This window comes from Nyctereutes procyonoides, unplaced genomic scaffold (genome assembly GCF_905146905.1).
Source record: "Nyctereutes procyonoides isolate TBG_1078 unplaced genomic scaffold, NYPRO_anot_genome, whole genome shotgun sequence".
NCBI lineage: Eukaryota > Metazoa > Chordata > Mammalia > Carnivora > Canidae > Nyctereutes > Nyctereutes procyonoides.
Window position 1 is genome coordinate 20,363,312 of NW_026575049.1, and position 23,909 is coordinate 20,387,220.

General features: G+C 54.0%; 1 protein-coding gene across 1 annotated transcript in view; it reads right to left on the bottom strand.

Moving 5' to 3' along the window:
- TBC1D22A (TBC1 domain family member 22A) overlaps positions 1-22,518 on the bottom strand; it is a 333,790-nt gene extending 311,272 nt beyond the window's left edge. Inside the window, exon 1 of the mRNA XM_055328852.1 lies at positions 22,323-22,518. Coding sequence (XP_055184827.1) covers positions 22,323-22,384 — 62 coding nt within the window. The 5' untranslated portion in view covers positions 22,385-22,518. The remainder of the gene's footprint in view (positions 1-22,322) is intronic.
- Positions 22,519-23,909: the final 1,391 nt, after the last annotated feature.

Below are 23,909 nucleotides of genomic sequence, written 5' to 3' on the forward strand. Positions count from 1 at the left end.
ATGAATAAATAAATAAAATCTTTAAAAAATTAAAAAAAAATAAAAACAATGGGGGTGCTGGGGTGGTTCAATGGTTGAGTGCCTTTGGCTCAGCTCAGGTCATGATCCCAGGGATCAAATCCCACATTGGGCTCCCCACAGGGAGACTGCTTCTCCCTCAACCAGTGTCTCTGCCTCTCTCTCTCTCTCATGAAAAAATAATAATAAATAATTAAAAAGTAAAAACATAACAATGAGAAAGCACACAAGATTTCGCCACACATTTCTCTGCAGCCCCTTATAAATCTCTAATTATTTCCAATTGTTTAAAGTTTTTAAAAGTCATAATCAAAAGAGGCGCCTAGCTGGCTCTGTGGGTTAAGCGCCGTGGTTCAGGTCATCATCCTGGGATCCTGGGATCTAACCCAGCATTGGGAGCAACAAGCAGGAGTTTACAAAACCTCCCTGCTCAGCAGGAAGCCTGCTTTTCCCTCTCCCCCTACCGCTCCCTCTGCTTGTGATCTCTTTCACTCTCTCTCTCTCTCAAATAAATCTTTTTTAAAAATCATAATAGAAAAAATAATTTTAAAATAAAAGTCATAGAATAGAATGAGCAGCAGTGAACTCACTGGTGGCCGGTGCCATCTCCCTGGAAGGTCCCACCACATAACTACACCATAACTCGTTTAACCAATGTGGCTTGTGATGCACACTGCCACAGGTGGTCCGTCCACGTGCCCCACAGCCATGTGGACAGACCACAAATCACTGCTAATTTAATGGGAGAAAAATGGCCTCAATGCTGGTCATGTGTCTCAATTATTTTTGAGGTTAAGCAATTTCTCAATATTTTTGTGCACTTGTGCTACTTCTGTCAACTGCCTATTCAGACCCTCTGCCCATCTTTCTAAGGGGTGTTCACCCTCTTCTCACTGCTTAGTAAAAACCTGCTGTCATTCAGGCAGCGTGGTTGGCAGAATAATGGCTAAAGATGTCATATCCCAATCCCAGAACGTGTGTGTGTCACCTCCCACGGCAAAGGGGGCTTTGCAGATGCAACGGAAGATCTAAGCCCTAGGAGAGCACCCCGGATTAGCCAAGTGGGCCCAATCTAACCCTGAGTCCTTAGAAGTTCTCCCTCCCTCCGAGGGTATGAAGAATGCTCTGGTCAAGGCTACACTCCTGGCCGTGAAGATGGACACAGGGGGCCACGAGCCAAGGACTGTGGGAAGCCCAGAGAAGCTGGAGAGGCTAAGGAAAAGCCTTCTCCTACGACCTCCAGAAAGCCCTGCCAACACCTTCATTTTAGCCCAGCAAGACCCATGTCCGACCTGTGACCTCCAGAACTAGAAGATAAATGTGCACTATCAGCCTATAGGTTTGTGCTGATTTGTTACAGCAGCAACAGAAAACCAGAATGGAACAGAATAGTGCCAGGTGACAAATCTGTCTTCCTGGCTGACGGAAACTTAAAGGTCTCTGTGGTTAAGCCAACCTCACTTGTATGCATTACCCAGGGCTCTCCTCTGAGGACTCTACTTAAAAAAGCCCACCCCTGAATATGAATAATAGTGAAAGGGAATATAAGGGAAGGGAGAAGAAATGTGTGGGAAATATGAGAAAGGGACACAGAACATAAAGACTTCTAACTCTGGGAAATGAACTAGGGGTGGTGGAAGGGGAGGAGGGCGGGGGGTGGGGGTGAATGGGTGACGGGCACTGAGGGGGACACTTGACGGGATGAGCACTGGGTGTTATTCTGTATGTTGGTAAATTGAACACCAATACAAATTAATTTATTAAAAAAAAAAAAAAGCCCACCCCTACCTGTCTTAGTCTGTTCCAGCTGCTATAACAAAAATACCAGGCACAGGGCAGCTTATAAACAAGGGCGTTTGTTCCTCACGTTTCTAGAGGCTGGAAGTCCAAGACCAAGGTTCTGGCAAGGGCCTCAGCTGGTACCTGCTCGCTGTGTCCTCACCCAGTGGAAAGGGCAGGGAGGCGCTATGGGGCCTCTTTTATAAAGGACCTAATCCCACCACAGGGGGCTCCAGCCTCAGGACCTCCTCATCCCCCAAAGACCCCACCCTCCTTACACCCTCACTCTGGGTGTTAAGGCTTCATGCGAGTTTTGGGAGCACACAAACATTTACTGAGATGGTGTAAATATCCAACCGTGTTCTTGTTCCACACTTCTGTGCTTTTATTTTCTACCCTTGAGTTTTGAGTCACCTCGAGTTTATTTTATTTTTGCTACATACTGTAGAATAAAGCTGTAAAAAAAATAATAATAATCCACTGCTCCAATGCCTATTTGTTAAAAACCTACCCTTTTCACTACTGATTATCTTCAATATGCAGAAGATTCTTCTATATTGGGGCATTTTTTCAGTTTTCCATTAGTTCCTACATTCCTGTGCCTATGGCACATTTTAATTACAGAAAATGTTCTTTTATATTCTAAAATTTTTCAGCAAAATTGAATCGGCATCTGATGGCCCCCGCTTTGTGACAGGCATCATGAGGAGTACCAGGCAGGCAAAGACAAGCACGCTGGACTCCAAACTCGTAAGAACCTTAACGTTTGCTTATAAAAACAAAACAATGAATTGGCATATGTAATGTTCTACGAGAACAAAAACCCGGTAAAGTGGAACATTATTCCCCAGAACAAGTACTCAGCTATAAAGTGTTGCACTGGCACATGCTCTGAGGAAGAGCCCTGAAAACAGCACGCTAAGTGTGCGAAGCTGGTCATAAAGAAACACCTATTACACGATCCCATTGACACGAAAATGTCTAGAACAGAAATCTATAGAGACAAAGGTAGACAAGTGGTTGCTTGGGGGGGGGGGGAGGATAGGAGGCCAGCGTAACAGCAAGAGACTACAGAGCTTCTTTCTGAGAATGAAAGAATTCAATTCATTGCTCAGAATGAATGCCACTGATTTTCACCCCGTGAACGAAGGAATGGTGAATGCGAATTTAAATGGGCAAACCATATTATACATGAATTTCAATGAAGATGTTAAATTTTTAAAAGGCAGCACAGCTTCCACCTAGTTCTCTTGGGTTCTCTCCTGAAACCCAGACACCAGACTTTGAAGAAGCCCAAGCTAGCCGCATGGAGAGCTCACCTGGAAGCACTAGAGCCAACAGCTTCAGGTTACGTCCCAGCTGACGGCCACATCAACCTCGATGTGTGTGTGTGACCAGCCTTCTGATTTCCATCCAGCCTCTGAACTTTCCCAGTGACACCATGGAATAGGGACAAGTCATCCCCTGTGACCAGTCTGAATCCCTAACCCACAGAATCCAGGAGGGTTTGGGGGGTTTTGTTGTTGACCTCTCTGTCATGGTCCCTTTCTAGAAATCTCTTGGAGGATTCCCTGACCTTGATGGAAAGTTTCCAGTTTTGGGGCAGCCCGGGTGGTGCAGCGGTTTAGCGCCGCCTTCAGCCCAGGGTGTGATCCTGGAGACCCGGGATCGAGTCCCACGTTGGGCTCCCTGCATGGAGCCTGCTTCTCCCTCTGCCTGTGTCTCTGCCTCTCTTTCTCTGTGTGTCTTTCATGAATGAATGAATGAATAAAATCTTTGGGGAAAAAAAAAAAAGTTTCCAGTTTTAAGAATCAAAGGGCCTGTATAATTGCTCTAGGCTTTAGCTTCCTTGTCCCAGAAGTGGGAATAAGAACAAGGAAGAAATGAGACAGCCATAACTGGCAGCAGCTTGACTACCGCCAAGGGACCTACAGATAGCACTCACCAATATTACCCAACTACCTTGTTCACTTGCACCCTGCCCTCCTGTCTCAATACACAAATACGGCTCAAAACCATCGGGCAGTGGGGCCTCTCTGCCCACCACACACAAGTCATTTCTACAAGCCTTGAAGCATTAGCCCAAGGTGCAGGCTCCTTCCCTCCCAGGACAGCACAAACACATTAATTCTTCATGGGCACACTACTTGTGTTTATTGAGCAGAAAATGTTCCAGCAAAGTTCAAGCTTAGACTAAAAGGCATCTCATTTTATCTTATTAAAACTGCACTTTTATCTGGTCTTGCATAGCTAAACAGAAAAACAAGCTTCGGCTAAAGCCATTTTCAAAGAATAAGTGTCAACTAACATACATACCTACCTCATTCCACATAATGAAATCGTTCTTTAAAAAATGTTAACCAATAAACTTTTTAATAAATCGTACTGCTTTAAAACACTACAGTAATTCACTGTTTTGAAGAGGACCCTAGTGATTCCTTACGAAAAGCAGACAGACATGACATAATGTCACTTCTAGGTACACGCTGTGGAAAACCCTTGCCTAAGGACACAGGAGACAGGTTCGGCAATGTCGCTAATACTAAAAAGAAAAAAAAATTCCAGAAAACCCTAGATATCCATTATCAACTGAATAATGAATAAACAAACTGGAACATACACATATAACAGAATACTAACCATAGTAAACACAAAGGAACTACGAGAATCAAGATCGGTAAACTTATAAACGTACCAATGAAGGGTACCTTGAATATACACAGCATGACATCATTTAAGAAAGCTTTTAAAAATAGAAAATGACACTATCTATCATTTCGGATACATACACAATTGGCTAAAACTCCTAGTGCATGATGGCATTGAAAACAAATTCAGAATAATGATGGGGGTGGAGGGGTGGGGGGAGGCGGGGAGGCTGGCCCAGGAAAAGAATGCAACAGCTTAAACTGTGTATGTGTGCCAGCTTATCCCTCATGCTGGATGGAGGACCATGCATGTTCTCTGTGTGGCTGCCAGAGGAGGGCTCAGCCACCCAAGGGGCCAGAAAATAGAGTGCCCCTCCAGGATACTATCTGCTGACTCGGACCCCCAGCCCACCCCTGTCCTGGTTACACTGGACACTGAAACCTTGCAGAAAGCAAGCCCAAAATCTTCCATCATCAGAGAAATGCAAATTAAACCCACAATAGGATACTACTTCACACCCAGAAGGATGGTAAAAATTAAAAGGGTAATTACAAGTGTTGGTGAGAATGGAAAGAAATTCAAATCTTACATCCTATCGATGGGGGTATAAAAACGGTGCAGCCGCTTTGGAAGACAGGCTGGCAGGTCCTCAAAGATCAGATACTTACCACATGACCCTGTATTTCCACTTCCAAGGTTCACACTCAAGAGAAATGAAAACAAACATCAACACAAAAAAAATATACTGTGTCACTTATAATAGCCAAAGTGTGCAGTCACAAGGTCCATCACCTAAGCCCAATGTCAGGTTACAACAAGGAAGGAAGTGCTGACATCCATGCCCCCCCCCCCCGCCGTGGATGAAGCCTGAAAATACTACGTTCAGTGACGGAAACCAGAGACAAAGACCAGAGGCTATGTGATTCCACACACAGGAATAAGCAAATGTCTAGAATAAGCAAATCTACAGAAACAAAAATAGTGAGCGGGGGTGCAGAACAAAAAAATGAGCAGCAGCCAGGGGCTGGGGAGGAAGGAACCGGGAGTCACTGCCGGTGAACTTGGCGAGTACCGCCCGGGCGGTGAGGCAAGTGTTCTAAAACTGACTGTGGTGATGACTGTCCAACTCCGTGAATAGACGGAAAATACTTTAAGTGGGTGAAATAGAGGATATGCAAATGACAGCTCAGCTAGAGAAAGAAGAGAGGGAAAGAGAGAGGGGGAGGGAGGGAAAGAGAGGGGGATGGAGAGGGAGGGACAAGGGAGGGAGGGAGAGAGGGATGGATGGATGGAGAGGGAAGGAGGGGAGGGGGGAAGAAGCAGAAGGATCTCCTCCCTGACCAGGAGTCCAGGAAGGCGGCTGTGCCTCGGGGGTCAAAGGCTTAAGCAAGGAAGCCTTTCCGCATCAACCACCCGGCTGACCAACGTCACTCGACAGCCCCTTACAGATCCGAGTCCACTTCTGCAGCCCCGAACAAAAGTCTGTAACGCTACAGCACAGGACAAAACATCTCAGGAGCTTCAAGTGAAAGTGACACACATGGTACCACCCCCCAAACTAAGACTCCCTCGGTGGTGGACGGTCACAAGAACACAGGTAAGCACAGGGGCAGGAGGACGGAGGCCAGAGGGAAGCCGTGATGCTGCAAGGCCTCCAGCTTGTGCTTGACAATAAGGTGATTCTCTCATGCGCTTCCCAGCAAAGGTTTTCCTGTTTTGACTTGGACGCCCCAACACCAAGGCCCCGATTTTGAGACAAGACGGATGGACAGACGGAAGGGGGACCAAACGGGGCCCACGATGGCCTTCTGTTTCCCTCAATGAAAGGCTAGAACAGCAGCAGGGGAAGCAGCCCTGCGTGAGACCACGGAAAGAATCGTGCGGAAATGAAATGTCCTAAGCATCAAAAGGTAAGCGAAGAACGCTGTGACATCCGTCACCTAGGATGAACTGCTGCCCACGGCTCGTGGCGGGTCAGGAGCCCCCGCCTCCGGGCCCCCGTGCTCCACAGCGGTTTGTTGAAATATGAACTCAATTAGCGCCTGATTTACCATTAGGCTCGTTCTAGCACATGGTGATGTTCTCCAGGTTTATAAAATATTAAGAAGTAAGTTTTCCAAGGAAATTAACTAGAGAGGGCTTCAGAGGAAAATGTGTGACACGCCATCACCGAGCAAACAACTGCACGGTCCCTCCGCCCACCGCACGCCCGGCTCCTGGCCCCAAGGCCCCAGGTCAGAGGTCCCTCAGGCTGTCCTGGCGCCGGGAAGCACAGCGGCCCCCCAACAGTGTCACCTCGCCTGGCCCACATGCTCTCCGCCGTCTGGGCCCCCACAGGGTTCCCCGTCCCGCTCCTCGCGGCCCCCAAATCCCAGCGGACACTCGGGCAACTACTGAGCCAATTGGGAAGTTGCTCCGGGGACATCTCTTGAAATAGGTCTTGGAAATGAGCTTGTTTACGATCCGGTTTTCCTTCACCTGAGAAAAGCAACGTGCGGACTCACAGAGAACAGGCTGGTGGGCAGCACAGTGACCGCGGCTAACAGCGCGCTGCACACTCCAAAGCTGCTAAGAGGACAGATCTTCACAGTTCCCACCGGAAGACAAACAACCCCAGCCGTGTGACGCCTCAAACCAGATCGTCATATCATACACACATGTCACTAAACACAGTGTTACATGTCAGCAGACCTCAACCCAAACGAAAGCCATGAGTCTTTATTATAGAAAACAAAATATAAGTAAAAACAAGCTTTCGGAATCTGCTGAAATCGGGGGCAGCCACCCCCAAGCCCCACCTCCCCGCAGGCTCCGCTCCTGCTCCTCTGCCGCAGGCCTCCCCCTCCTCTGGCCTCCAGGCGCAGGCGTCCAGCCCCTTCTACCTTTCTCTGCGCCCCCCACCCCCCCCACCCCATTCCCACCGCCCACGGAGAGGCTCTTCAGCCTCTTCCCGCCTCCTCCCACTTTACGGGAAACCACGCTCTCTCCTGAGGCTACTGACCGATGCCTCCAGGTAAAAGCTTCTCAGATGGCTGCCCCGGTTGCCGCTGCCAGGTCGGCCACTCACTCCCCACCTCGCACTAAGGGGTCCATCACAGTCTGCTTTGCCCCAGGGGCCACCCCTCACGCCCACTTCTCAGTGTCCAGTCCTGGGACAACCACCACGCCAATCGGGCAGGAAGACCAACAGGCGCCCCTGCCTCCTGCACCCTCCCGGCCTCTTCCACCAGCAGCTCCTGGGCCTGCTGGGGCGGCCCGCGTCGGTGCCATCTAGGACCCATCTGCTGCCCCCACCACCCTGGATCAGGGCTCGGTTTCTTCTTCTCCTGACCAGGCCACCAACTCCTTCTATGACTTCATCTCCACGAACAGCAACCCAAGACCCCAAGGGCCACCCTCACTTCCTCCCTGAAGCATGCCGCCCCCGTTCAGCCAGTCTCCACGTCCTCCTAAACCCTGAAGCCTTTCCCACAGCTACACCCTCCCCCCTCCCAGTGTCCCAAGACAGAGCTGCAGCAGCCGCCCCGCTGCCTCTGGTTCTGGTCCCAGCTCTGCCAGCTGGGGGCAGCTTCACTCCCCAGCTCAGAGTCAGCCGCAAGGAACACCTGGAACCTTCCCTGTGCCTCTCCCACCCCTCCCCACACAACCACCCCAGCTTGGGGCGCGCTGACCCCCAGCACAGCACTGGCCCCCAGCACACCCCATCTGATGGCCCATCACCCGAGGTCAGGTCCCTGCGGGCAGCACTCCTGTCTCCTGTTCACCTTTCCCTCAGCGGAGCCCTCATCCAGCCACCTGGCTGCCAAGGCCAGCGCCGGGCCCTGTCTGCAGAACACCCCCACAACCAAGTCCGTACCTATAGGAACTGACGGTCCTTCGAGGTCCAGGCTGAGGTCACCTCCACCCTCCGCCAGCATCTCCCTCCCCTCGCCCAGGCCACCCCAGGAACTGCAGCGCGCCCCCCAGGCTTCACTGCGGGGGTCCAGGCCAGCACCAGCTATAGGGCCTGGTGTGCACACAGAAGGCATCCAATAAATGCTTGAGACATTTAACACTTCTTTGCTACACAAGTATTTGAATGACGAGGCATCTTCACCGTAAAGGAATCCGGATCCACAGGAGCACGTTCTCTCAGAACTGGATGGAAGGAGAGCCCTCCCTCCCATCAGCTCCTACACTGCCCTTGCCTGACCCAGCCCGTCAGAGCACTGGAAATCACACCAGTCCACGCAGCCAGATCTGATTGAGACATGAAATGCCATGATGGCTCTAGTGACTGGTTTGGGAACAGAAAACTAATCCAAGAGGAGAGCACAATTCCAAGAAAACAAAACGGGGCCCAGAGCCACCACGTCCTCACAGGCCAACCCGTACCACAGCAGCCAGTGTCCAAGAATGCCCAGGGGCACTAGCAGCTCTCCTGACCGGACGGCTGCCACCAGCAGAGGCAGACGTATCCTCCAATCACAAGAGGTGGCCTTATGTGCCCCCCCCCCAAGGAGGGAGAAAATAACATCACCAATACTTGAAGCTGTGATGAACCGTCTCCCCTGTTGGGCCGGCGGGATCAAGGGAGATCAGGAGGCACCAACAAAGTGGCGCAGACCCTCCATCTTGTCACCCTCGCCTCGGAACTTTCCCGCCACCAGCAGACCTCCCAAGGAACATCATCGGGGGAGACAGGACCTATGCAGGAAACCTGAACCGCACCTTACGCAAACCCCATATAAAGCCATGAGCAGTTCTCGCCCCATACCATATGCCCTAATACCTATCACCCCGTACAGACACAACCCCTTACCTCTCCCCTTAAAAAGCTCGCATGTACTCCCCTGGGCACCACTTCCCCGGCCCCGGGACATCCCCAACTTCACTCCCTTGTGGGGCCATGGAATCTTGACCAAGAGTGCTTTCATTAAAAGCCTGCCTCCAGGGGATCCCTGGGTGGCGCAGCAGTTTGGCGCTTGCCTTTGGCCCAGGGCGCGATCCTGGAGACCCGGGATCGAATCCCACGTCAGGCTCCCGGTGCATGGAGCCTGCTTCTCCCTCTGCCTATGTCTCTGCCTCTCTCTCCCTCTCTCACTGTGTGACTATCATAAATAAATAAAAATTTAAAAAAAAAAAAAAAAAGCCTGCCTCCACCCACCTTTGCCTGGCCAACCCACCTTGGCCTGGCTGACCCACCTTTACCTGCCGACCCACCTTTGCCTGGCCTATTTCGTTTCACTACCAACCATATCAAACCTGACATTTGGTGCTGAAACCCGGGAGATCGAGGCCCCACGCTGGTGGGAAGCCTCTCTCCTCTCATCACCAGGACCTCAACTGAACCCAATGCCTTGAGACGCCAGGTAAGTTCCCCTGATTCCGTGCCCCTGTCCAGGTGGTCCTGCCTGAAGCCGCGGTCATGCCAGGACAACTCCGCTGAGCCACCGGGCGGCTCTCTATTGGTCCCTGGGAACAGGAGACGTCCTCACCCTCACAGTGACCTCTGTTTCTGTCCGTGACCCTGAGCTGCAAACGGGGACACCTGTTTTCAGTCTCTGGGTTACTCAGAGGGAATCGTGGGAACTGCCCAATCCAAATTTGACCCCAAAACTCCCTTGGGTTGTCTACTGGCCAACTTCGAAACTCTGGGGTTCTCACAGGATCTCAGAAAACGCTGTCTTATCCATTATTGTACAGTGGCCTGGCCTCAACACCACCAAGACAACCAGTCCCAATGGCCCCGAGGGGACTCTTCACTACCAGATCCTTGCGGACCTGAACTACCTCTGTCAACGCCAGGGTAAACGGTCTGAGGTCCCTTACATTCAGGCTTTTTGGAACCTCCGCTCTCGTCCCTCCCTCTGTTCCCAATGTTCCACTGCTCAAGTCCTTCTGGCACAGGCCCACCCCCTTTTGTCCCAAAAACAAAAGCCTCTGATTCCTATCCTCCTTCCCCGCTCTCAGAACCTCCTGAGGGTCTCACTTGTCCCCCAGTCAGGGGAACCCCTAGCCCTCCTCCTCCCTACCCAAACCTCCTGCCCCCCTCCCTCTCCCTCTGCATCCCAAACACCCTTACCTATCCCTGTCCCCCAACCTTCACCTCTTGCCTCCCGTCCGATCTCTACCCACACAAGGTCTCACAGGGTCTCTTCCTCCCCTGACCTACTCTGTCCCTTATGAGAGGTGGTGGGTGCAGAGGGCATTGTACGTGTTCACGTCCCATCTTCACTCCAAGATCTTTCCCAAATCGAGAAACGACTGGGCTCCTATTCACCCAGCCCAGACAACTGTGTCAAGGAATTTCAATATTTGGTGCAGGCATATGACCTGATTTGGCATGATTTGCATGTTGTCCAGACCGCCACCCTTACACAGCAGAGAGGGGCCGCATCCAGGCTGCTTCCCGAGAACACACCAGCCAGGTCCACTCAATGTATGCCGCTCTGCTGGTCGGTGCTTGGGCAGTTCCCGCCGTGGGTCCCGGACGGGATTATCAGGCTGGCCAGGAGGGCCGCCAGCACGACCGCACGTCCACTGTCTCATCGCCGGCACGCGGGGAGCCTCCAACAAGGCCGTCAATTATGACAAACTCCCGAGAAGTTGTTCAGAACCCGGATGAAAACCCTGCAGTTTTCTTTAATAGGCTCACTGAAGCTTTAACCCAGTACACCCGCCTGGACCCTGCCTCCCCAGCCCAGGCTACTCGAACCCATTTTCTCTCTCAGTCCTCCCCTAATATCTGTAAAAAATTAAAGAAGGCCGGGGAGGGTCCTCAAATTCCCATTCCCAACCTGGTGAAAATGGCATTTACCATCTTTAACACCTGAGAGGAAGCAGCTGAACTTAAGAGGCAGGCCGGGCTCTAGCTGAAGGTACAACTCCAGACCCCAGCCTTGGTGGCAGCCCTGCGGTCGGCGGGCTCTGGGAACCCACAGACAGGGGGAACCAACCGCACCCACCTGGGGCTTGCTTCAGATGCAGAACCAAGGGACGCTGGGCCGGTCAATGTCCCAATCCCAAGGAGCCAACGCAGCCATGCCCTCAATGTCGAATGAGGGGCCACTGGAAATCCGCCTGCCCCAGCCTCCGAGGATCCTCGGTGTCTCCACACGAAGGAAACTCAGCCTTCCGACTACTCAGATTGGACGATGACTGACGGGGCCCAGACTTGGAGCCCCCCACCCCCCAGCCCAGGGTCACACTCCAGGTAGCAGGTAAGTCCATATCCTTCCTGTTGGACATGGGGGCGACCTACTCTGTTCGGCCTTCCTACTCAGGGGCCAGTTTACCCTCTCCGGTAGCAGTGGTGGGAAGTGATGGCACCTCCTCTATTCCACGGACCACCCCGCTCCTCTCTTGCAGCCTGGATGGGTTCCCCTTCTCACACTCCTTCCTTATCATTCCTTCCCACCCAGCTCCTCTCCTCAGCCGGGATATCCTACATAAACTCAAGGCCACCATCTGTCTTTCTCCCTCATCCATGGTCTCTGCTCACCTCATCTTACCCTTAATTTCCCCTGATCCTCCCCACCACCCCATCTCCCTTTACTCATCTCCCCAAGTCTGGGACACCGCTAAACTAATTGTGCCCACTCACCACCCCCCAGTAAAAATCCAGTTAAAAGATCAAACCTCCTTTCCTTCTCGTCCCCAATTTCCAATTTCAGAAACTCACCGACAGGATCTTAAACCTATTAATTTGTCCCACTGCTTTATCTGTGCAACCTTGGGCAAGGCCCCCCTTAGGGTGGCCGTTCTCCTCCCCAAACGATTTAACTGCACCAACCCCACACCCACACCTCCGGGACCTTCTCCCTCTCCCTGTAACATTCCCTTATTCACCGACCCCCTCAACCGCCAATTCCCTTTCTGCTATTCCACCCCTAACTCTTCCCCCTCTGCAACATCACCTTGTCAAGTGTTACCTCTCATCACGCCCCTATCGGTGGTTTCTTTTGATGCAACGGCACCGTTTCTAAATCTCTCAGTACCTCTGTCTCCCTCATCTGTCTGCCGGTCTCCCTGGCTCCATGATTAATGATCTATAGTCAGGCAGACTCCTCGCCAGCCCCCAGAAAAGCAGAAACAAGTGGTCGGTCTTTCTCCCACTAGTTATCGGGGTCTCCCCGGCCTCCACCCTGGTGGCCACGGGATTGGGGACGGGGCCTTAATCCACTCTGTAGACTCCACCAGGGACCTGAAAGGCTTCAAGTGGCCATCGAGGCCTCGGCAGAGTCTCCGGCCTCACTGCAACGCCAGGTAACCTCAGTGGCCCGGCCGGCCCTCCAGAACCCACGCGCCTCTGGCCTCCTCACCGCAGACAAGGGCGGAGCCTGCACGTTTCTCAGCGAAGGATGCTGTTACTACGTCAGTGAAACAGGTGCACTGAGCCCAATCTCCACACCCTCGCCAAACTTCGTGAGTCTCTGGAGGCCCAATACCATGCCAGCAGCCCAATGACACCCCGATGGTGGCAGCCCCCACTGGCCACACGGCTCCTCCCCCTTCTAGGTCCACTCCTAATCATTGGCATACTATTAATGGTGGCCCCTTGCACTCTCCAATTCATCCGAGAATGAGTTCGCAGAATGTCTCGATTATCTGTCAACCAACTCCTCCTACACCCCTACTCCTGCTTGCTCACTTCCGAGGGACCCCACAACGCCCCTTACTCAGCAGGAAGTAGCCAGATCTGAACAGACGCCCTATAACACAAAAGGATCAGAATGTTGAGCCGGGGAGATCAAGAGGGATCGGGAGGCACCAACAAAGTGGCGCGGACCCTCCATCTTGTCACCGTCACCTCGGAACTTTCCTGCCACCAGCAGACGGCCCAAGGACATGTTATCGGGGAAGACAGGACCTATGCAGGAAACCTGAACCGCCCCTTACCCAAACCCCATATAAGGCCATAAGCAGTTCTCGACCCATACCGACTCCACCAGTAATATGCCCTAATACCTATCACCCCAGTACAGACACAACCCCTTACCCCACCCCGTTAAAAAACTCGCATGTACTCCCCTGGGCACCACTTCCCCAGCCGAGACTTGCCCAGCTTCACTCCCTTGTGGGGCTGTGGAACCTTGCCCGAGAGCGCTTCCAATAAAAGCCTGCCTCGACCCACCTTTGCCTGGCCTCTCTATTTCATTTCACTACCAGCCGGATCAAACCTAACATCCCCCACTTCTCTCCTGCAGCCTAATTTCTGAAAGACGCATGGCCAGGTGCCCCTTCTAGATTCCCCACTCTGACAGCACAACGCAGAGTCCCACCAACTGGCTGGCCTCAGCACCTGCAGACATCCTCAAGGGAAAACGAGAGAAGTGGGTGCATCCGCACCTGGGAACAGGCTGCCCCGCCTCAGGTACCCACGGTGGCGCCGAGGGACCCATCCCCTTTGGGAGACCCGTCCTCTGCCCTGTCGCTCCACACAGGGCACACCCAAGGCCCTGGGACAATCCCTGTCGCCCTGCTGAGGGCTTCCTGCAACAGATCAGGAGCCCATCCAGAAGACAGGGTTAAATGCTGTTTGTCTCTGGGCACAGGCCTTGGAGCCAGCAGCCTTATTCTGTTTTTGAGTTTAGCAGATGTTGACTCAAAGAAGGGTCCTTTCAAAACCGGAGCAAGGCATATGCAGGAACAAATGGAGAGCTGCCACGCAGCATGTTTGAGAACTGGATCAAGGGGGGCTGGCCACCAGCAGCCTGGCCAAGCTCAGGGGCGCAGGCTGGGTGGGAAGGGAGACGGCAGGTGACGGGCACACCAGCCAGGGCAGGGGGCCCCACCAGGGCCAGGACGGCTCCTCCGCGGTGCCAGCAAACTCCAGACCCTCGGAGGACAGACTCCAGGACAGGCAAGGACACCCAGAAGGGGCCCCCGGGGAAGAGAGTTAACGCTGCTGTCGGGAGCCCAGAAACACACACGGCCCTGCCCTGAACTGGCGTGCCCGGCCTCAAAGCCGGCTGGCTCATCTAGGAGCCAAGGGCCTGGGGCAGACACGAGCTCGGCAGCGCTACCCTAACCGCGCGGAGAGGGAGGCGTGTGGGCAGGGCTGCCACGGTGCCCGGCGTGCAAGCTCCCCGGCTGGCTGTGCGAGCCGCAACGGCGACATCTGCAGCCCTGATCTCACACCACTGCAGACAGGCTGCCCACGCGGCTCTAACCAACTGCACTCTGACAGCTACGGGCACCCCAGTGACCCTCAGCACCCGGGCTGGAATTTCCACATTAACCCCCAGAAGAGGAAACAGCATTTCAGAATGGGGAAACAGAAAGACTGGGGACATTCAGAATGAAAGTCCCCCCAGCCCACGGCCCCATAAATGGGAAGAACCCAGGCTGCCCTATTCCCTCTGGGCCTCCCGACCCCTTTGCCTCTGGTCCACAGAGGGAACATCGGGGTGAAGCTAGAAGAAGCTGTTCCTCTCCTCCTGAAGAACCCCTGCACTGTGCCAATCCGAGCTCCTGGGAACCAGGTCCCAGACCCCGAGGACCAGGGAGCCAGGCGAGGGTGGAACCCAGGGGGCAGCAGTGGGAGCCAGTTCCCGGGGGACTGGCTCTGCCACCTAGACAGGAGCCCAACTTCCCCAGCTGTAAACCCCTGGCTGCTGGGAGGGCGATGGCGTGCTGTGTGTCAGGAGCCGGCACGAGAGGAGCAGCTGCTAGCCTGCAGGGTCACAAGGGCCACGCTACCTCGTCCAGGGGTGTAGCACAAAACCCTGCCCTGGGACCTTCATCCACAGTGGCGCTCGGCAATGTCCGTGCCCCCAGGGTCGGGCCCAGGGGCACCCCCACGCCCGCCTGTCTGCAGGATAGCATGTGCGAGGCCAGGCTGCACCCTAAAGGGCCTGCAGGCCAGGCTCCATGTTGCGTGTCTGAGGCATGAGGAAGCAGAGAAGCAGGGTTAAGACAGAGCTGCTGGAGAGGACAGGGAGGGGCAGGTGTGTCCGTGCCCAGGGTCACAGTGCCACTGTCCTCCATGCTACATGCAGGCAGGGCTACCCCCTAGCAGGCTGGGGAGCAGAAAAGCAGATGTGGGCTCTCAGGGCATATTCCCACCCATGACCTCCGATCACGCTTTCAGCACTCGGGAAACAGAATACTTCCTCCTGCTCTCGTTTTCAAAAAAGAATTTGTTTTAATCACAATCATCAGGCATTTATTTTTTTTTAATCACTTCTACCCTCACTTAAAATTAACCCAAGGATCTAGACTTACGACATGAGACACATACATAAGAGAGGAAAAACATGATTAGCATTGTTTATTTTTCAAAATATTCCCAAACTAAAAGGCATTTAATAACATGAAACAGAACGACCAAGGAACGAACAAGCAAAAGCAACGATGTACAGAGCAAAACCCACCCACCGATGCTTCCAAGGGACCAACACAATAAGACCATCTCCACTCACGGATGGAGACCACAGGACACAAAGTCACCGCCAGACAGACTCCCGGGCTCCTTGCACGGAAAAAGAGTAAACAGGCACTCAGTCCAAACAGCCACTTCAAAAACACCAGCAAGGAAACAAACAGGTTTCTAAAAACACAATAGGGAGCCAGTCAGGGCAGCAGCTCAGAGCTTCTGAGAAAAGAGGCAGGGCCTCCCCTGGTTCTTGGACCCAAGAGGGCACAAGATGCAGAGATGCAGGAAGAGTCCTCCTGGCTTTGTTCCTGTCCTTCAGGACTCAATGCACTTTGCAGAGGTTGGTGAGGGGCCAGCCCACCCAGGAAGATGGATGCAGGTACCCTGTCCACGTCCAAGGGCAGGACTCTCTGCAGGGGCAGGTGTGGAGGGCCACCCACGACCCTTTTCCCAGCCAACATCCTTCCAGCACATTTTTCCAACCGACCTTCCTCTTTCCCCTCTTAGGGTTTTTTTTCTGTAGCTGCTGTAACAAACTGCCACAAACAGTGGCTCAAAACATACACGTTCATTAATCTTAAAGTCTGGAGGTCAGAAGTCCGAGGCGGATCTCACGGGGCTAAAGTCTAGATGTTGGCCTGTATTCATTTCTGGTTGCTCTGGGGAGAGACCACTTCCTGCTCATTTGAGTTGTTGGCAGAATTCAGTTCCTCGTGGTTGTAGGACTGAGGTTCCTACTGGCTGTAAGCAGAGGTCCACTCCAGCTTCTAGAGGCCACCAAACCCTCCGGCTCGCGGCCCCTTCCTCCATTCTCAGAGCCGCAACGGCAGACCAGAGATTGTCTCCAGTGGACTCTGACCACTCTTAAGTACTCACTTCATTCCAGTGGACCCACCAGGTCATCCAGGACAAGGCACCATCTCAGGGTCAGCGGATCTGCACCCTTCATTCCATCGGCGCCCCTCACTCTCCTGTGCCACGGCACCTGCTTCCAGGTTCCAGGGGTAAGGACGTGGACATCTTTGAGGGTCATTATTCTGCCAACCACACCCCATCCTCTGGCCAGGACCCTGGTGATCACCTCAACCCCCGACAGCAAGCCCATCCATGAATGTTGCCTGCCCTGCCTGAAGCCCGAGGAGAGAACCTGTGCTCACGTGCTCTCTCTCGTTCTCACCCTCTCCTCAAGGAGGATGAACAGGACTGCAGCACACCCTTCGGTGCTTTCTCACAGTTCTTCCATGGCCTTCCGATCCCTGCATGCTTCCCACCCCTCCTCCCACACGGCTCCCCTCCTGGTATCCTCCCCAGTCTGGGTGTCCCTGCACCACACCTCCCCTACCAGGCACACTCTACCGCCCACCCCACATCCCCGCATCTCTGCATCTCAGAGGACTGGCTCCCCCTCCATCTCCATGACCTCTTCTAGAAGGGCACGGCCTTCCAGTGATGCAGGGTCCTGTGCTTCTGCCAACAGCCCTGGATGGTGGCCATCGACACAGACAGTATCTCTCTCCCTCACCCTAGTGGCCTGAAAGCCACATCTCCTGGGTCAGCACGCAGCACAGCACCTGGCACATGAAGTACGAAGTACATTCTGAATGAATAAACTGTCCCAACAATCCCTCCCCACAGCTGATGAGTGATGGCAGCCTGTTAAGATGACCATGGAACTGACATCTCACTGGCTCAGAGACTCCTCGGGCTGTGACAGCTGGAAGCTGAAAGCTGTCAGTCACAACACCGTGAGCTATCTTCTGCTCCCGCTCTACCCTGAGCACCCACAGACTCGCCATCTTCAATCTGGGCCCTTCTTGCCGCCATCCCACTCATGGTGTCACCCTTCCCAGGCCCCAGTCACCTGTGTACCCTCCTGTTGGCAGAGTCATGCTACGAGAGCAAGCACTGGACCCACACTGAAAGGCTGCCTGTGCCTGCGTGCTAGACTTCATCTTGTCACCTACAGTTAAGTGTGGCAAGAGTGCCCCCACAACTGCAGAAAGCAGCCGCCCTCAGGAGCGAAGCGAGTCAATGGCCTGAGAAAGAAATGGCGCCAGAGAGTCAGACCGAACCTTTCATGATTCCCACCATCCATTCTCTTGACTCTTACGGCGCCACCATCATCTCTCACCTGGATGTTCGCCACAGCCTAACTACTCTCCCTGCTTCTGCCCCTGCACTCGCAGCCCCCAACCTACCATCCACCCAGAGCCCAAGGTGATCCTGCCACGCCAGGGGCGGCTCAAGCCACCCCTGTGCCAAGACCCTCCAAAGCGTTCCCCCGTCACAGTAAGAAACTGAACGCCCACATCTTTACACTGTGACCACGAGGCCAGCCTCCACCGCCTTCCAGACCTCGTGCCTGGGACTCTCCCCCTCCTCCCTCGGCCACTATCATCAAGGGTCCCTGCTCTGCTCAAGCATGCTGGCGTCCCTCCCGACCAGGGCCTCTGTGCTCACTGGCCCTCTGCCTGGACCACTGTCTTCCCAGCCACCCAAGGGGCCTGTTTGCTCACCCCCTGCAAATCTTGCTCAAATGTTACCTCCTCTGTGAGGGCTGCTCTGGCCACCTTATCACCAGGAAACCCTCCCCACTCCATGTGCCTCCAAACTGTCTACCCCAATTCTCTGCTTTATATTTTGATAACAGGATTCCAGTTGCCACCTTCTCACGGGTAACACTCTTAACTTAGCTGTAGTCTTTATTCTCTGCCCTTCCCGCTCCACTGTAAGCTCTGTGAGAGCACTGGTTCCGACGTGTTTTGTTCACTGGTGTATCTCTAGCCCCTGGAACTGTGATTGGCACAGAGTGCTGGTTAAACAAGTATCTACTGAGTGAATAAGTTTTCAAACTCTCAAAGCTGGTCCAAGAGGCCTTCTCTCATGCTCATCAAAAAGAATCAGACTTGTCTAACAAATATGTGCCTGCAGGTCCCAGCCACTTAGGTCTATTCCAGCTTCACAGGTTATACTTGCAGAAACCGATGGCCCCAAAGGTGACACGACCTGGTGAAAGTCACACAGAGATTAATAGGAAAAAAAAGGCTGAAACACCACAGAACCAAGTCAGACGTCCTTCTAACATATCACACATCCTGCCTCACTCAGAAGAGAAATTTCTAAGAAAGCACTGGCCAAATAGACAACCCAAGGACCAGGGTGTGCGGAGGTCAGGGGGTCCACTGGCAAGACCGCCTCTCGTGTAGGGTGAGACCCTGGCCAAATCACTTACTCCCGCTGGGCTAATCTGGAAGGTAGTCTAAATCAATCACCATTTATCAGCACTAGCAATGCAACGGGGAGGAAGACAGGCTCCCGACCCTCGCAGAGCTCACAGTCTGGAGGAGAAAACGAGCACGTAGCAGCAATGCTGAGTTTGATGCATAAAATGGTACTCTATCCAAACTGCAAGCAAGGCTTTACGAGTAGGTGAACTCTGAAAATCAAAAAATAAAATAAGCCAAGCAGGGGGGGGGAAAGGGAGGCTAAGAACATTGTGGTCAGCTCTGAGAGCATGAAGCAGACAGAGGCATCACACAGCATGGACACCAAGGAACCTGCAAGCCCATCCGCACCACTGAGGGCAAAGTTCAAAGCAAGGATGGGTGGGAGATGTGGCTCAAGAATTGGGCAGCGCCTTACTGTGCTTCTCCACAGGGCATTTCAGGCGAAACAAGCAAGGCCTTCACCACAGCCGACCTCAGACAGCGCATTGCTTTGTGACGCTAAAACACTAGCAAGACGCAGCACTGTCGGGACCAAGAATTGTGCCTGGCCAACAGAAAGTTTGGGAGATACCAATCAGTGATGGCAGATACACTTCCTGAGTACCAGCTATAACTGTCTTACTGATGGGTAATAACATAATGATTATCAAAATTGTGAAAGACTGTGCTATATAAATAACCCCTTAGGTAGACCGGGGGGGGGAGGGGGGGGGGGGCTCAGCGGTTTAGAGCTGCCTTCAGCCCAGGGCGTGATCCTGGAGATCCAGGATCAAGTCCCACGCCTGGCTCCCTGCATGGAGCCTGCTTCTCCCTCTGCCTGTGTCTCTGCCTCTCTCTCTCTGTCTCTCATGAATAAATAAAGTTCAAAAAATAATAATAACCTCTTAACAGTTCAGTAGTCTGTGGTTAAATCCGTCCTTCCTCCTCTGCATTTCCCTAAGCTAATGTCCATGCTCAAGGAGTCAGACAATCCTGGGAACCACTGAAAGGGCTGGCAGAGATGCAGGAATCCGGCCACGACCTCTGACAGCACAGTGCTCGCGCAGGTAAGGACTAAGCACGTGGCAGGTGATCACATATGACAGTGAGCTACTCACTGGCAAAGGGCATACCTCCGCCAACTCCTGGTGCCCGAAACAGAAGCATCGCCAGAGCAAGGCCGTGGCAGGCGAGGGGCACAGGGGGCTGGGCAGGCCTTTCTAGTGGGCCTGCCCTCACCTCTGTGCCCCGCCCTCTGCAATGACAGCCTCCGGCAGTTCTCCAAGACTCCACTCCAACTCTGTAACTCCGACAAGGGAGCTACTCTCAAAAATGCCTAAGACACGCGCAGCATTGAAATCAGAGGGCCACAAAGGTCTGTCTTTGGTGACGCAGAACCTCGCAGAGGAAAGCTGAGGACCACAGTAGCATCCCAGGGCTGTCATAACACAAGAGAAATTGATCCTCTCGCGGCTCTTCAGGCTCGGAAGTCCAAAATCACGGTGTTGGCAGGGCCTTCACAGAAGGATCCCTCCTTCCTCTTCTAGCTTCTACTGATTGCCTGGAATCCTTGGCATTCCTGGGCTTGCACACACATGACCACCACCTCTGTCTCCGTCTTCACCTGCCATCTTCTCTGTGCCGGTGTCCAAATTTCCCTGTTCTTCTAAAGATACCAATCACTGGACTAAGGCTCATTCTATGAGCCTGGGTATGACTTCCCAGTATAACCTCATTCTAACTTGATTACATCTGCAAAGATGCCATTTCCCAATAAGGTCACATCCACAGGTTACAAAATGAATCAGGTGCGGGGGTGGAAGGGGAGTTGGGGGGGGGGACGCTACTGAACCCAATACAAGGACAAATTACCAACAGATACAGTCCTCAGTCCAAACGTTTATTCGCCATCGTAACTACATACCACAGCTCCATTATTCTTACAGCTCAGCTGGTGCTTAAGAGTTGGGGTTTATTTAGACTGAGCAAGAACCAGGACCTAAAAGCAACACACAAAAGCTCCACTGTCATGTGGTTAGTTTTCCCTGGAGTCTACGTTATGGGGCATCTGCATCTGCAACCACTGGGACCCCCTATTCCCTACCATTCCGGAATCCTCACATCACCTTGGACCCTTGACTTTGGTTGCGATGAAAGCTCTCTTATTCTTCAGTCACACACGATGCTGTGGAGTAAAACGGGACCTCTGGCTGCCTCTGGTGATCCTGTCCCAAGTCACCATGTCTGAGCGGTGAGGAACCCACTCCTACTAACTCCCGAACCACTCTGAAAATTAAACCTTTCTGGCCGAACACAGTGAATTCCAAAGTTTGTGATTCTTTCACTCAACTGACGGTGTTAATTATGCAGCACTTACAAATAAGCTGTGCTTGGAAATGATTCCACGTGGAGTTGTTTTAATACCACAATTCCTAATTTTCAGCATGTCAGACATCAGCTTCCAAACAGAATAGTCTGTGTTGTAAAATCTTGAAATCTGGGACACCTGGGTGGCTCAGGCTATGACCCCGGGGTCCTGGGATCGAGTCCCGCGTCGGGCTCCCTGCATAGAGCCTGCTTCTCCCTCTGCCTGTGTCTCTGCCTCTGTGTGTGTGTCTCTCATGAATAAATAAACAAAATCTTAGAAAAAGAAAGAAAGAAATCCTGACACTGGTTTCTCTCTAATCCGCTTCCACCAGCAGCTGATCTCCTAGGCACGGTCCACTACTGTCTTCACATTCCCGAGGCCCCCGCCAGGGCTCAGGGACAGCCAACCAGGACCCTGGAGCTGTACGCTGCACCCAGGTCGTTGCAAGCACTTCATTTCTTGTTTAATTTTTTTTTCTTAGTTTGCCTCCCGCTGCTGCCTGGAGGAAGGAGCTGGTTTTGAGGCCAGAAACGTGGGATACGGAGAGATTCACAGGGAGTCAGGAATCGGCTTGAACAAATTCTCAATAAAGGCAAAAGTAGCCCTAGGTGGGCAGGACAGAGCAGGAGGCCAATTGACTGCCCCTCCCCCTCCTCCCCTCCCTCCCCTCCCCCTTCTCCCTCCTTCCCTCTCCCTCCCCTCCCCTCCCCCTCCCCCCTCCCCCCATGCTCCCTGCGGCCACGGGTCACCGGCCACGGGTCACCTCGCAGACCCAGCGCTTGACACCCCCCAGGTCCGCCCACGCCCCTCAGGTCGCCAGCGGCGCCCCCACAGCGCAGGTCGCCTGCCCCAGGCCCCCAACTCCACCCCACTGCCCGGCGGGCCTACGCGCCCTTTTGACCTCCGACCCCTGACCCCGACCCGGCCTCCCCGTCACACCCACCTGCCCGGGACTTTGCTGTTGCTGCGCTTCCAGAACTGCTTTCTGGCCCCGTCGCTGGCCATGGCCCCTCCTCATCCCTCAGACCCGCGGTCCCGACACCCCGAGAGCGAACGGTCGGCCTCGGTGGCCCCTTCCTGTACCCCGGGGGGGCCCGTCCGCCGTCCCGGGACGCCGGAGCCTGGAGCCGAGAGGCTCTTCCGCCTCCCTCCGGAAGTTGTGCTGCCGCGCCCGGAAGTCCCGCCTGCGTCCCAGGCGCTCGCCTGACGCACTGCGCGGGCGCTGACGGCCTTAAGGCGCGACGACGGCGAGGAGGAAGTGCGGTGGCTGCGGCCTGCGGGGCGGGGACCCGTGTCAGGGCGGCTCCCCGGGCCCCGAGGCCGGCTCTGTGCTCTGCTGCCGGGCCCGGCGGCGGGGGGGGGGGGGGGGGGGGCTGGGGCGGCGGGAAGCGGGGAGGATGGAATTAGCCTGTGCAGGGGACATGGTGAAATAACGGGGTGTGTCGGGCTCAGAAAAATACGCCGCTGAACTTCACGTTTCTTCTTTTCTGTTTCCTTTTTTTTTTTTTTTTTTTTTTTTTTCCGATTTAACGTAGCGCCCGGAACATGCGAGTTACGTGGCTTGCCCTCGGTGTCGGCCGCAGAGCCGGGGCCGAGACGTCGGGGCTGGCATCTCTGCGGGCCACAGGCCTGCGGTGCGCTGTGACCTTGGGAGCCCGAGACACGCCTGGGCCAGTTGTGACCTGCCGCCCACCTGCCGATGGCCTCGCTGCACCCCTGCCCGCCCGAGGGGCTGCGTGTGCAGCCGCGCCCAGCACAGGCCGCCCCTCCCGGACCTGAGCTCGCGCCCTTTCCACAGCTGCTTGTGCTCCCCCTGCAGCGTTGGCCTGTTTGGGTTGTATCTGACCCCGCACGCGGCGTGGGAGACGCTGCTGGCTCAGCCCTAGGTCTTCGGCCTCTGTAAATGTTTGTTGGAGGAAAGCCAACGGGGACTCTCCAGGGATCCCCTCGCGTCACCATAGAAACCCCAGGAATCTTCTTGTGGGGCGATCTCCGTGGGTCCTCGGCGACCCGCAGGTGACACGGCCTCAGGAGGGTTTCAGGGCTCCTTTGCTGCACAGCCTGATGAACTGTCCGGGATCCTGTCCTTACATGAGCTCAGGGAACCTCCAGAGATGTGCTGATAAAGTTTCGGTGGATCCTGGGGGCCTCCTTCCCTACACAGCCTCAGGCAGCCTCCTGGGATTCTCTCCTAGGGGAGCCCAGGGAGGCCCTAGGGGTCTCTTCCCCACGTATAGCCCCGAGGCCTCAGACTGGTGCCTCACAGCATCCGGGATCCCCGGCAGACATCACCAGGGATCTTAGGGGTTCTCGGCAGCTCTTCAGGCTCATTGCAAGAATCAGTGAGATGGAAGCACAGTTGACAGAGCGAAAATGGACGGTAGTAGTGATTGGCTAGATGCGATTATAGCAGCTTAGATCAGTTGTCCCTAGAGCTTGAGGATGCTCCCCTGCCTCGTCTCCTAGGGGAAGGAGCAAGATGACACCAAGATTGACGAAAGCTTCAGGACCCGCTGAGCGAAGGGTTGGT